Source organism: Trachurus japonicus, chromosome 17 (assembly GCF_045865225.1).
Source record: "Trachurus japonicus isolate A0001 chromosome 17, Traja_1.0".
NCBI lineage: Eukaryota > Metazoa > Chordata > Actinopteri > Carangiformes > Carangidae > Trachurus > Trachurus japonicus.
Genome location: NC_140923.1, coordinates 4,103,634 through 4,117,452, shown reverse-complemented (window position 1 = coordinate 4,117,452; position 13,819 = coordinate 4,103,634). Strand labels below are relative to the sequence as shown.

The 13,819-nt window shown below is 41.1% G+C and overlaps 2 protein-coding genes across 2 annotated transcripts in view; one reads left to right on the top strand and one right to left on the bottom strand.

The window, feature by feature from the left end:
• Positions 1 to 3,561, bottom strand: part of il20rb (interleukin 20 receptor subunit beta) — a 6,330-nt gene extending 2,769 nt beyond the window's left edge. The window contains exons 1-4 of the mRNA XM_085805353.1: positions 3,380 to 3,561; positions 1,916 to 2,042; positions 1,177 to 1,367; positions 50 to 174 (exon numbers count right to left, since the gene is read on the bottom strand). Coding sequence (XP_085661479.1) covers positions 50 to 174; positions 1,177 to 1,367; positions 1,916 to 2,042; positions 3,380 to 3,431 — 495 coding nt within the window. The 5' untranslated portion in view covers positions 3,432 to 3,561. The remainder of the gene's footprint in view (positions 1 to 49; positions 175 to 1,176; positions 1,368 to 1,915; positions 2,043 to 3,379) is intronic.
• A 3,341-nt stretch (positions 3,562 to 6,902) lies between these two features.
• cldn15la (claudin 15-like a) lies at positions 6,903 to 13,156 on the top strand. Its single transcript, XM_085805362.1, has 5 exons — positions 6,903 to 7,356; positions 8,921 to 9,085; positions 11,050 to 11,131; positions 11,812 to 11,925; positions 12,718 to 13,156. The coding sequence occupies exons 1-5, from the start codon at positions 7,140 to 7,142 to the stop codon at positions 12,800 to 12,802; spliced, it is 663 nt and encodes a 220-aa protein (XP_085661488.1). The 5' UTR covers positions 6,903 to 7,139; the 3' UTR covers positions 12,803 to 13,156.
• The last annotated feature ends 663 nt before the right edge of the window (positions 13,157 to 13,819 follow it).

Genomic DNA, 13,819 nt, shown 5'->3' with positions numbered 1-13,819 from the left:
AAATAATCGACGTAGAAACGGGAGCTGAAGAGGCGAGGTGACCTCTGACCTTCAGCTCGTGGCCTCTCCTCCACATCGTCACGTTGATGAAGGATGTGTGAGGAAGTCTGTCAAACGACACATGCAGGACGTCGCCCACCGCCGACACCGTCATCTCCGGCACCGTCAGCAACGCTGTGCACGAGAGTCACATTCTGTCATTTTTACAAAATCTAAACCACTTGGAGAGACAAAGTTACCACCGATCACTGTCTAGTACCACACTTTTGCAGGATACTTAATGCACCATGTTTAAGTTTCATTAGGAGCGTGAAACAGACACCAGATCAAGCTGTTCCTAAATACTGAAATTGTCTTTGGGCATCTCAACTTTTTTAATCTGAAGATCTCCCAGTGGTGGTGGAAGAGGGAAATGAACACAACAAAGATTAAAACTCTGATGTCTGACGTTTTAAGCTCTTTGGGACTAGTTGGAGAACCTGGTGGATCCGTTTTAGGCCTGAACGTCTCAGGTCTTGTTCGTCCATAAAGGTGCAGTACCAGATTTGGCCTGCAGGCGTCGCCAATTTCCCACAGTTAATTCCTTCACAGCACTTCAACGCTTCCCTGAGCCTCATTTATCCTGTCAGTGTTGTAGTTGTGATAATTTGGTGTGATACAAACACGTATGATTAGATCTATTTATAATTATAATTATCTTATCTCATTTTTTCTTACTAGTTTGGTCCATGGAGGAAACTTCAGTCAGAGAGAATAATGAGAATGAGGCAGCAGCTCATGTCATTTAATCACAGGGTGAATGAACTCTGGTGCTGCAGGTTTCACACCATTGACTAACCAAGAGATGGCGCCACTGACTCTGAGAATAACGATGTATGTTGTGACTCTGACATGGCACAGACAGAAAAAATAGTCAAAATGTTATGCAATAATTTCCATAATGGGTCTTATCTTCAATTTCTAAATTTTTTTTATATTTACATTTTTACTTATTTCACTATCTAATATTTGATGGATCTAGTCTTATCTGATCTTGCTTAGGATATTTGTTTCATCTGAAATTTAACAAACTATACTAAAGATTTAGCTTTGATGATTAATCTAATCTTGATTGATCTCTCTTTTTTTTCACGAGTTAGTTAAATCAGTTGCTGTGTTGAACCTTTAGCCTCTTACTGTTTCTGCGGTTGAAGGATGAGTGCAGTTCGGTCCAGGCCGACAGCTCCGAGCCGCACTGCGCTCTGACGTGGACGTTGTAGTCCGCGTCGGAGCCGAGGTCAGAGGTCAGGTCGCAGTGCGTGTGACGGATCTGCTGGCACTCGTGGGCGTCCACCCACCTGCCGTTCAGGACCGTCAGCTCGAACTCTCTGAGGGAGACACAACGTCAGTCTGGATGAGCCACAGTCGGTCTGTGATTGACGGCTGGCATCTCTCAGACTGCAGTATCGATGTCATCATCACAACATCAGAACAGACACGCCTGCAGACTGATTACTGCAACAGGTGTGTTTATAATTACAGTAGGTCAGAATTAATCTGTGCACAATAATCAAGTGAAACCACTCCGCATGTTTCTCATATTTGACCCGGTTGGACCTGTCGACTTATTGCTGCTACTGCTGCCAAAATAATGAGTCGATCGATTGGTTTGTGCTGAATCAGGCTGTTTAATAGTTCACACAACGCTATGAAATGTGAGTTATTCGTTGTAGTTTGTTTCATTTTCAAAACAAATGACAAAAGCATTGAGTTTAGCAATCAATAGACAGGAAACGATGTTGTTGAATTCCTTTCTCTGTTTGTGGCTGTAAGCTTCAAAGTTGGATCCAAAGGTAAACATTTTAACTAAACTTTGTTGTTGGGGACTATTTTCAGCAGCGGATTAATCCAGATCCGGTGCCTATATCTTACTTACCCCTGGAACTGGACTGAGTAGAGGATCGTAGTGTTGCATGGCGCCTGCAGGGGGGGCCACATCAGCGTGTGTCTCATGTTGACCGACCTCATGGTGACTGTGGCGGGGGCCGGCAGCGTCCAGAGCCCTGCACACACAATGAGCTCAATGAGACGGTCTGGTCTGTAGGAAGGTTTGCTTTGCGTCTGTACCATAGCATTCATTGATTTATCAACCTCAAAGCAACACTGTGTAGTATAAAGGTCCAGTGTGTAATAATTGTCATGGTTTATTGGCAAAATCTAAATATATATTTGTATAAGTGTATAATTGCTATAAAATAAAATCCATTTGGGTTTCGTAGCCTTATAATTCTGTCTTTGTTCTGTACATATATCAAGGGTCTTGCTTTAGAGAGCGTCGCCATCTTGTGCCGCCATGTTTGTACGGCAGCCTGAAGGGAAAATCCAGCCAGTCAGAGAGCATGTTTCAAGAGTTTCACGTTCATACCAACCAACCAACCAATGAAGAAGAAGGGGGAGGAAACAGCAGACATATGGTAACATGGTTTAGATCTTCACCTCATCACTCCTGAAATACTCCCAGTCGTCAAGTTTTTTTGGCCTCAGAGGCCACCGTCACTTTGCTGAGTGCGAGCAAACACTGCAAACTATAATTTGAACGCTGGATGTCATGGTTTTCCCCCCATTTTACACACTGCACCTTTAAAATAATGTTTCCAATCTCATTTAAGTGGTAGAAAAACAGTGAATAGAATGAATCGTCCAGAGACCGAGCTCAAGCCCGGTCTCCCCACTCCTCTCACCAACACACGAGCGCCCTGTGCTGGGCTGCATGGCCGGCCAGCCTCCCCTCCAGAGCTCCAGCCACTAAACAAAACCTTCATCGCAAGGGCAATAACGGATATTCAACAAAGCAATATCTAAGAAAACAACACTTTTTCTGCTTGTCCTGACATTTGGAATTTGGCGCATCGACATTGGCATCCTCACTTCCGTCAGTCTGCCACAGTGCAGCTGTGGCTGTGAATGTGGTATGAATGTATAGTCTTTTCTGTAAATAGCTTTACTATAAGTATCTAGAAACGTGCTATATCCAATATATTATTATAATCATTATTATTATTATCAAAATATTAGAGACATGTATCCCTATCATCTGCACCCGTTGCCTTCCTGTGATTTGAAGCTTGTTTATGTTTCATCATCATTTTTCATCAGGTCTAGAGGTATAGTTGTGGTCGTCGTGTTTGACTCCAGGTCATGCCCTACACCAGTGAGGATACAGAGTAAACACTGTTGTGTTTGACCTCAATGCTTGTTGGATAACTACTAAATCACCAATAGTTTAACCAAACACACAAGTGTTTGGTTAAATCCGTTCAGTCCTGTAGAGTGTTTACTGAGCACATGTCACCCTCAGCACCTTCTAAAAGTCATGACCTGAAAGAGAAAATGACCTCACCGTCCATCAGCATCATCATCGACAGGAGACTCACGGTCCATCTCAATCTCATGGCCAGTGCCTCATTTCAGGTCCACTATGTCCCAAACGCAGACTCGTCCACATTTAAAACACAAATCCCTCAGCAAAGAAAACCTGTTTCCTTCTTTTTCCTCCGTCCTTCAGTTCATCCAAGAGTAAAAAAAACAACCTAAAGTCCATAGTGAAGTTGACAAAAAGAAGCAGGTTAATCCTTCAGGTTAAGATCCATATTGTCCAGAGTCTGAGGTGCAGACACATGAGGAGCTGAAGCCGAGTGAGAGTAAAGCTGGTGTATCCGGATGCTGTGGATGGATGTGGGGTGGCGGAGCCGGTCCGACCTGTCCTCAGCTCCCCCGGGGCAACTTCTGTCAGCTCCACTTTGCAAGGATGAACTCATGACATGCTTGAAGAGGCAAAGAAGACGGTATGGGGCCCATAGAGCTGCTGGTACAGTATGTGCCGCTCTGCTGAGGGTTTCTGTGTCCCTGTTTTCAAATGACAAACACTCTCTGCATTAATGAGACATAAAACCAGATCAGGATGATGCTGCTCTCAACTCAGTAACAGTGCTGACTGGTCTCCTCAGAGTCTGGGGTTCATTATCAGAAAGTCGGAATCAGTGAAGAGAAAAAGACTTGGACCACTGAAAAATGTTGTTGGTCTTGTAGGAACAAGAATTTCAGACCAGTTTCACTCAGTTTGGATTGTTTGTATAACTCTGGTCTGTGTTTAAGCTGCTGTTTACAGTATAAAGGTAGATGTTTGTGTTAAAGCTCCATACAGTATAAAGGTAGATATTTGTATTACAGCTCCATACAGTATAATGGTAGTTGTTTGTATGGAGATACATTTGTGTATATTATTCAATCAAAAAAAAAGTTGATTTAAACAAAAAATATATTTTCAATCAAAACAAACTTCACTTCAATCAAAAACAATATTTTATACCCAAAAAACTGCATTCAGGCACTTTTTTCTTTGATTGAAAAGGTTTCTTTTTGATTGAGGTTGAGTTATTATTTGACTGAAAATATTTTTTTTGGATTGAAGTAATCTTTTTTGTATTTGGGCCATATTTGTGTCTTTATTATTCAATTAAAAATAGTTGATTCAAACAAAACAGATACTTTCAATCAAATAATAACTCACCTTTCAATTAAAGAAAAAGATGGTTCAAATGCAATTCCTTGGTCTAAAATATATTTTTTGCATTCAAACACTTTATTTTATTGAAAAGTTTTTTTGGATTGAAGTGAAGCTCCATACAGTAGGCTATACAGTTTCTTTTCTACAAGACAATGATTGGATAATTTCTCTGTGCTTCTGTAGGACTGATTCTTTGTATGAAGTGAGAAGCGTCAGACTTTGGACTCCATGATAAAACATTAACTGTCACCAGCTGTAAAACTATAAAACAGACCCAATCAATCAACCAGTGAAACAACTGTCTGTTTTTTTTTTCTGCTTCTGTCTCAGGACGACGCCAAACACCTGAGTGACACAGATCTAGTATCTGTTTATTCACTCTCTAACATCCGCTGTGTCTATAAAAGGTTAAAAACACAAGAAGACACTAAGTTGTGTTCTCATCATGGCCGCTGTGTTTGTAGCTGCAGGTTCAGACTCCGTGTTACAGGAAGAGACGTTATTGTTGACCCATCAGTGAAAGCCGCATTTCTTTATTTGGACATAGAAATGTTTATTGTCCTGTAACTTCCTACAACACATCGTCATCATCATCAGTTTGTTGTTCAGACAAACAGAACTGAGTCATGTGTTTCACTTTGGTCCAGCTCAGAGGAATCAATGAAGAGAAACTGACGCTGTGGGAAACGTCATGGCAATAAAACAGTTTATCTGAGTTTCATGGTAATAACTGCAGTCCAATCTCTAATGTACTTAATATTTTTTCTCTTTTTTCAATTATTCTTCCTCCTTTTTCCCTCACGTTATAGCTTCGGGTTGATTCTCTCCTGTATCTATTCTGAACATTGTTGTTTTTGTGTCCAGCCACAACAAAGAAAAGATTGGGGCTGAGACCTGTTCATCTGTTTCCACTGTCACTAAGACAGCAATGGTTTATGATGTTTACACAGCGTTAATATTTGCTAAAAAAAAAAAAAAACCTCCAAAACCCAGACCCTAATTTTTCCCCTAATTTTGTTTTAATCTAATCTTCCATAAACAACCCAAAGCTTCTTCTTTCTACTCTTGTTCTTCTTCCTCTGGACATTTCTTCCTTCCTCCTACAGCAACAAACAAGCCAATCAACTAGTTTTTATTTCCAACATGTTCTGTGTCAGCACACAAAGTTCTCGTTATCAAATCGTACCGCACAGCTGGAAAGCATCTGAGCAACAACCTCATAACAACATGATGTCACTGTGCAACAGGTGGGAGGCTGCTCAGCCATCGGCCACTAACTCCTATTGTCTTTTATTTATAACTGGACACAGTTGTTCAAACGGTTCAATGAAAATCTAAGATCGTTCATTTAGAACAGGGTCAGTTTGTTTTTGTGGGCTATTGGCCGATTGAGCTTTTTCCTGCAACAAACTATTATGTTGTTATTGTTTCGGCCTTTCAAAATCCACCATCAGTCGACCTCTACCCTGTACCACTCCTCTAGACTCACTCCTGCCATCAACAAATTAGAAATCTCCATTAGCAACTAGGCCTCTATTGACACCTACTGATATTAAAGGGACAATGAGGAGTTTTGGAAAAGTGAAGCGTCTTCACACTACATTTATGAGCCTCCGCGCACCGTGAAATTCTTTGACCGGCACAAGACAGACTCATGATTTCATTCATCAAGAATTAAAGTCAGAGGTTGGAAGACGATCACATACCGTCGTAGTTCCCACCATAAGCGGCGATTCGGCGGCGTTATTCTCATGACTCCCCACGAAACCGAAAGCAAAGAAACGCTGGTCGGCTCGACCAGCATTTCCACCGCCACTAATAATAACAAAATAACAATAGAGACAGAATGATATATTTATCGAAAATGGGCCCATTAACAAGTGTGGGTAGCGGAGATTCATCCACGTTAATATGAGACTTTGTTATTGTCGCTGAATTTTTCGTTCTGCCGATGGAGAAACTCCTCGTTGTCCCTTTAAATTGGCAAAAACAACAAAACACCTTTATATCCACACCATAGCAGCACCGTAGAAACACCCCAGTGACTAATCTAAGCATTTTACAGAAATCCCAATTGAAATTCTACTACCATAATCATCTTTAACACCTTAAACCAGAAACACTCCCACAACTATGGCAGCCAGACTCAGCGGACAGACAGATACCGCTCTTCCCGGTCAATACGTTAGGTGCTTTTAGCCTTTGGGTTTCAATGAGATCTGAGGTGTGGCTGAAGATTCATCGTCACCCTGATGAGAGCTGGTGGGTGGTGAGGGGGGAAAACCAGGGAGTGCCTCTGAGCAGTTTATGACCCCGGCAGAGAGTAAAGTCCTCTTGTTGGAGCCATCGACGTCAGATTATCAAGAAATAACCGAAGGACAGAGACCAGAGCCTCCAGCAACTCCCTTGGATTGCCTCGTCATTATCTCAGAGGACTGAAGACAAAGCCCTGTGACCGTTTCATTCCTGTCCCTTTGGCATTTTGAAGGCTTCATTCGACGGCTTCATTCTTTTTACACAATTTGTAGTAGTTGGATTTCCTCCGAGGGTCTTTGCTTTTTCATCGTAAGAGTTTTCTGGAAGAGTTGCCATCATGTCGACGGCTTTGGAAGCAACCGGATTCGTCATGTGCATACTCAGCTGGCTGATCACCGGAGCAGCGCTGGCCAACGACTACTGGAAGATCTCCACCGTGTCCGGCAGCGTCATCATCTCCCAGAGGCAGTTTGAAAACTTGTGGCACTCCTGTGCCGAAAACAGCGCTGGCATCGCAGAGTGTCGAGACTTTGAGTCGCTGCTCGCCCTCCCCGGTAAGACGAGATCAATGACCTGATGATGAGTTTTAAACATTTTTCTAGAGTTCTTTCAAAGCCGTTTTCTGTGTCCAAGGTACAAACAAGTGTAAATGTTGAATATTTGGTCTGCAAAAAGATACTTCTGGTAAAAGTTAAGAAGAATATATAGGAATCCACACATTCAGTGTCACACCTAGCTATACACAAGGTGGAAGTTGTCACACCCAAGAGAAAAAACAGGACATATATGAGAACTGCATACAGATAGACATGGAACAAATGTAATGTTGCCCTTTTTACTTTATTAGATCTTATTTCAATTTTTGTTTTCAACATCATATATGATTTATTGTAGAGAAATTAGGCCAACAGGCCATGTGGCGCCATCTCTGAGTCATTTGTCCAAAGGTTGTTGCTGTTGGATGTTACAAGCAGTTTCCCGCCTTTACTACAAATGAGGATCAGTTAGTCGGACAGTTTGCTACATGGAAAATTTGACTATCTTCATTTTCTTTTTTAATTTTATATAGTGAAGTTGATTAATCAGTAGGTCACTTTCTCTCCCATAATCTGTGATGTATGATTATCTGTTAGGCGCCATTTTGCATTTCATCCTCCACTGACAGCAAAATGGAGGGAAACGCGCGTCAAGTTGAAACAGAAAGTAGCAGCTACTGTTGGTTCATCTTCACTCAGTTAAATGATAAATTAGTTTCTTGTCTCCTGTTTTCTGGTCAGACAGTAGAAGGTAGCCAGGTTAATCCTCTTTATACACTATAATAACTCCATATTTTCAAACGAAAATGTCGACCACCAACATTGTAAAACTGGAGTGACAGGGTGAAAATACCAGCCTGTGATTGGTCAGACAGCTTGATTTAATTGAAAAGTCAAATTTTTCCTAATGATGTTGAAGTCTATAGTGATTATGGTCATGACACACTGGATGATTCAACTCCACTCAAGTTCGTCTCTGCTGAAACTCACTGAGACTCATAAAGAGGCGCGGCAGCTTTTTATGATCGTTAGAGGTCATTTTGTTAATAAATGACTGCATACTACATCTGGGGACTGTAAAGCACACACACACACACACATACATTTACTTCCTGTTCCTTCTTTTTTAACACTTTGGTTTGAGATGTTTGGTGTTAGTCTGTGGATTTTGTTTGGCTGTTTTTCAGTCTTTTCTACGTGCTTTAATGCCAAACTCTTCAATTCTACACGCTTTAAAAGTCTGAACCACTACTAACCACAATATACAGTTATGATGTGCATATCAAACTCTGATGTATCTTCTTCCTCTAAGACTTCTTCCAGAATCCTGTATCATCTGATTCACACAAATATTGACTAGAGCACCAAATGTGGATTAATTCGCCACTGAAAGTAGTCCCTACCAAATACATTTTATCCTACATCCTTTTTCTGTCTAAAAGCTAAATCAGATCAAATTTCCATTCTGTCACTTCAACACGGCAAAAAGCTCTCTGGTTGTTTACAGGTGAATGAAAGTGAGTTCTCAGGATCATGATTGTAGTGATAACTAATCCGTGTGAATATCTGTCTCTCTGTGCAGACTACGTGCAGGCGTGTCGCGCTCTGATGATCATCGCTCTGCTGCTTGGCCTCGGCTGCATGATTGTATCTCTGCTGGGACTGAAGTGCATCAAGATCGGTACGACCACCGACCAATCCAAGGCCAAGATCGCCATCACCGGAGGAATCCTGAGCATCCTTGCTGGTGAGTCGACCTTGTGCGCACCAAAGCCAACGGCCTCCAGAATCATATCTGGTTAACACAGAACTACACTGCAAAAACTCAAAATCTTTCCAAGAATATTTGTCTTATTTCTTGTCAAAATGTTTCATTTCTAGCCAAAACTAATCTCTTTCCACTTAAAATAAGACTCATCACCTAAAAATTAACTTGTTTTTAGATAATTTTCACTTGAAATAAGTAGAAAAATGTTTGTGCTTGTAATAAGAAAGAAAAACTTGCTCCACTATCAGATTTTTCTTCTTATTTCAAGTGAAAATAGACTTGAAAGAAGTAAAAAGTGTCTAAAAACAAGCTACTTTTTAATGTGATGAGTCTGCTCCTCAGGGATGGGTTAAATGCAGAGAAAGAATTTCACTGTACTAGCTGTATATGTGACCAATAAAGTACCTTTACCTTATTTTAAGTATAATGGGATTTGTTTTGACTAGAAATGAGACAAATATTCTTGGTAAGATTTTTAGTTTTTGCAGTGTAGTTTAGTCAGTGGTTCAACAGTTTCAGACGCCTCCAGGTAACTTCTCTTTGCCCAGAACATCAATCAGTGTGTGTGAAGGTCGTCTGACATCCAGACCTCGGTCCAGTCAGGGACTTAGTTGTCGACACTTGACGATGTTTCATCTCTGATCCAGGAGGTTTTATTCAGTTCTTACCGACAGGTGAGGATACCCAGGTATTTACCCTCTGTGGAATCGTTGTTAGGGACAACGGTGTTGTAAAACAGTCTAACCTGAGGAGTTTGTCCTCCTGGGCTCAGCCATCTGTTTGCTCAGTGGTCATTTGTGTCACAGATATGTAAATCCATGCATTTCTCATTGCACTTGGCCCATTGTTCTCTCTGTGTGTTATATTCGTTGTCTGGAGTTAGACACATATGGGATGACGACGTTATTCGTAATGTCTTCACCACACAGTGTCGGTCTTCAAGTGCATCCTTCATGTGTTAGTGTTCTCCCTTTCTGTTTGGTCGGTTTCTGTTAACTCCTCACTTGTGATCCAGACTCAAACAGTTGGTGTTGGCCAGTGTAACAATACAGTCAACGAGTTGGTGAATCTTAAATCCCTTGGTGTGAACCCGATGTCTCTGTCCTTTTGACTCAATGAGTCCTGTGATGTCTCAAACGTCCTGAGTTTTAACCACAGACTGTAAAAAGAATGGACGTAGCACCCGTGACGTCACCCATTGGTTTGGGGGAGTCTGTTTTGTGCCGCTACTACGGGGGTTTGAACCGCGCCATCAGTGTGTGCGGGGGTAGAAACTATCGGTTGAGACAAAAAAAATAAAATGTACCAGGCTGTAAATATGTTTTTTTAAGCTGTAAAGTCGGCTATTTTAACATGGGGCTCAATTGGAGTTGCTCCCTTCTGGTACCAGCCCCCAGAGGAAGCCGAGGGGATTGCAGCTTTTTGAACGCGGAAGTCAGCTTCACTTCTAAGACCGACAACTGCCCCCTTGGTTTTAACTTTATAAAACCCACCGGGTTGGAAATATCAATGCACATACCTGGTCTGGGCTGAGGATGGCTCTATTGTTCAGGAAGTCGCTGCCTAATACCTGGTTTCAAGTCCATAGAGTCTTGAACGTGGTTTTAGCGGCCAAGATGGCAGCTGTGCCCTGTGTTTGCCAGGTGAAAGGAGTGTCTCATGTTTCAGACTCATCATCACTGAAGGAAATCAATGCTCTAATTGTTGGATGGTCGAACCCAAACAAACCACAAGTCTCCTTAGCTGTCCAGTGATCAGATGCTAACGGCTAAGGTTCGAACTGTTTGAATGTCTGTTTGCCATGATATCTCAGATCTTTTTCATATTTCTCCTTCAACGTTGACTGTAACACATAGTAGGATTTTATTAGGTAGTAACTCAGGTCGAGCAGAAGGAAGTCACGCCAATAAAGATGTAAAGCTGTGTTTGCTCTCTGTTCACAGGCCTTTGCTGCATGACAGCTTGTTCCTGGTACGCCTTCAGAGTCGTCGAGGATTTCAACAACCCGTTCGTCGGCGGCATCAAGTGAGTTGACCTGCACAGACGAGTTCACGACTGACAGAGCTCAGTTAAAGATAAAATGGAAGCGATGAACCAGTCAGAGGCATCTAGATGTGGAGGACAGTTTACCTGGACTCAGGAGAAGAGCTTTTTGTGTTACCTTTATCTAAAGAACAAAAATTAGTTCCTCAGTGCAAAAACAAACAGAATTGTAATTTTGAAATGAGCTCAGACTTTTCTTGACATTTATATCCAACTGTTCTTGATTGGATGAGGATTTCTATCAGTTCTGGATCAGGGAACATGTATCTGTTGTTTCTACATTTACATCTCTACAACAGAAGCTATTAGAGATATAGAAGCCATTTCAGTGTAGTTTTTTTCTTCTCTTCTCCACATGCAAATACAGAGAAAACATCCTGTCGTTCAGAGCAGTTTTTATGACACTTGTGTTTGTCCTGTTTGACTCTGATGTTTTAGCTTTAACGTGACTGTGAGTTTCTGTCATGTGATTACGCAGCTGTACGTGTTACTGAACAATTAATAAGAGACATCTGATCTGCAGCTATAAATGCTTGACATTAATTATCAAAAGTTCTTGAGACTGGTTGGTTTGTTAAAATCACCTGCAGTAAATCATCAATATATTAACAAGTTTTAAGCTGTTGATGATGATGATGATGATGTTGTTGTTGTTGCTGCAGGTTCGAGCTGGGCACCGGCCTCTTCATGGGATGGGGTGCAGCCTCTCTGGCCATTCTGGGTGGAGCGCTGCTCTGCACGGCTTGTAAAAGGGCGTCGCCTGGTGGCAAGAGAGGGTAAGTGCACACAAGAGGGTCAATTACGTGGTGCAGCCCAGTGTCAAGTGGTGTAACTGGTATTTTTTAAATAAAAATCAGACTTTATACAGGAAAATAAATCTGGACTTTAGTGTGGAATAAATGTAATTAACTCTTGCAACGCTATGCAACACTATGTTTTTTGATAAAAAATGGCATAATTTGTCACATAATTTAATAGTATTTAATTTATAATCCTGCCCAGTATTACCAAAATGCATTATTAAATTTAAATAAAGAAACACAGCAAAAAATATATTTCAATTAAATTTTTTCAGAAGAAAGTGTATTTTTTAGAAGTACACTTAGGATAAAATACATTCCTTGTGGTTACACCATTGGACGTTTTCAGGGGCATTCAGTCTTACTTTTGTTTTAATAAAAAATGTACATTTTAACAAATCCAATGCATGCTTTTAAAATAATGTTTAAAAATATTTCTGAATTGCTCAACCCTTATTTGCCGCTGACCCAAGACACTTAACACAGGTGTAGTTTGTCCTGACACATGGGTTGTGTTCACTGGTGTTCATACTTCACAGTTTCTACATTCTCTGAGGTTAAGACCTATTTTGATTGGATTCATCAGATTAGTGCCAGTTATTTGTATTTTAACGGCCACAACAAAATACCAACGTTTATTTGCTGATGAATATTTAATATTGAATGGAAACTGCTTCACCTCGTATCTGTGGCTGAATAAGAACAAAGTTATACAGAGGATAAAACACAAATATGACACTGATGATGATCACTCTTCTTGTTTTTCAGAGGTTACTATGGAAACCCTAACGGTCCACAGAAGGTCTACACGGCTACAGCAAAATCAGATAAAGACTCCAGGGCTTACGTCTAAACACACACACACACACACGCACATACACACACGCCATATAGCCTACTACCTGTGCTCTTACAGACTTACATTCATTTTCTACATTGTGATGATTGACACACACACAGACACACACACACACTGATACAGCTTGCGGAGTCCGACAGGATTTTGACGTCTTAGAAAATGCTCTTGTTTGTTTAGAAAAGTTTTTGAATCTGAATCTGAATCTGAATCTTGACATAAATCTTTGCAACTGATTCTTAATGATTATGTGATATGTTTTTTGTGTCTGTGTAAATGTTACACACTGCGCTCTAACGTTTAATACTTATATCTTCTACACATGTGCATGTATTACAGGTACTGAATAAATGACTTCATTTGTAATTAAAAAAAAAAAAAGACCTATGTGTGTGTGTTGTATTTTTTTGAGGCTCTTGGGTGAAAGGACAGTTATTAAAGTTGTTATTAAATGGATAGTTCAACATTTTTGGCTTACTGGCCCATTGCCATAATCCCTATAGTCATAGCAGTAGGTTCGTTACCTTTAATTGCCGGTGCAAGCTGTTTTTAGAACGGCGGAGCAGAGCCGTGAGCTGCTCAGAGCTACGCTACGGAGGCTCATTATGGGATTTCTTTGGTTTCCCTCATCAAACTCATCAAATACACAATCCAACAACTCCACAACGCTCTGGTGGACAAGTTGTGAGCTGCACATTCACCACGCTATGAGATAAAAACACAACGTTAGCAGACAGAGTTGTTTTAGAGGGAAATACATGCAAAACCTCTGATGCGCGTTGCCTTCAGGGACAGTTTTTCATCAGTCAGTCTCTGTATTTCCCTCTAAAACAACTCTGTCTGGTAACGTTGTGTTATTATCTCATAGCGTGGTGAATGTGCAGGTCACAACTTGTCCACCAGAGCGTTGTGGAGTTGTTGGATTGTGTATTTGATGAGTTTGATGAGGGAAACCAAGAAATCCCATGAGCCTCTAGTGTAGCTCTGAGCAGCTCACGGCTCTGCTCCGCCGTT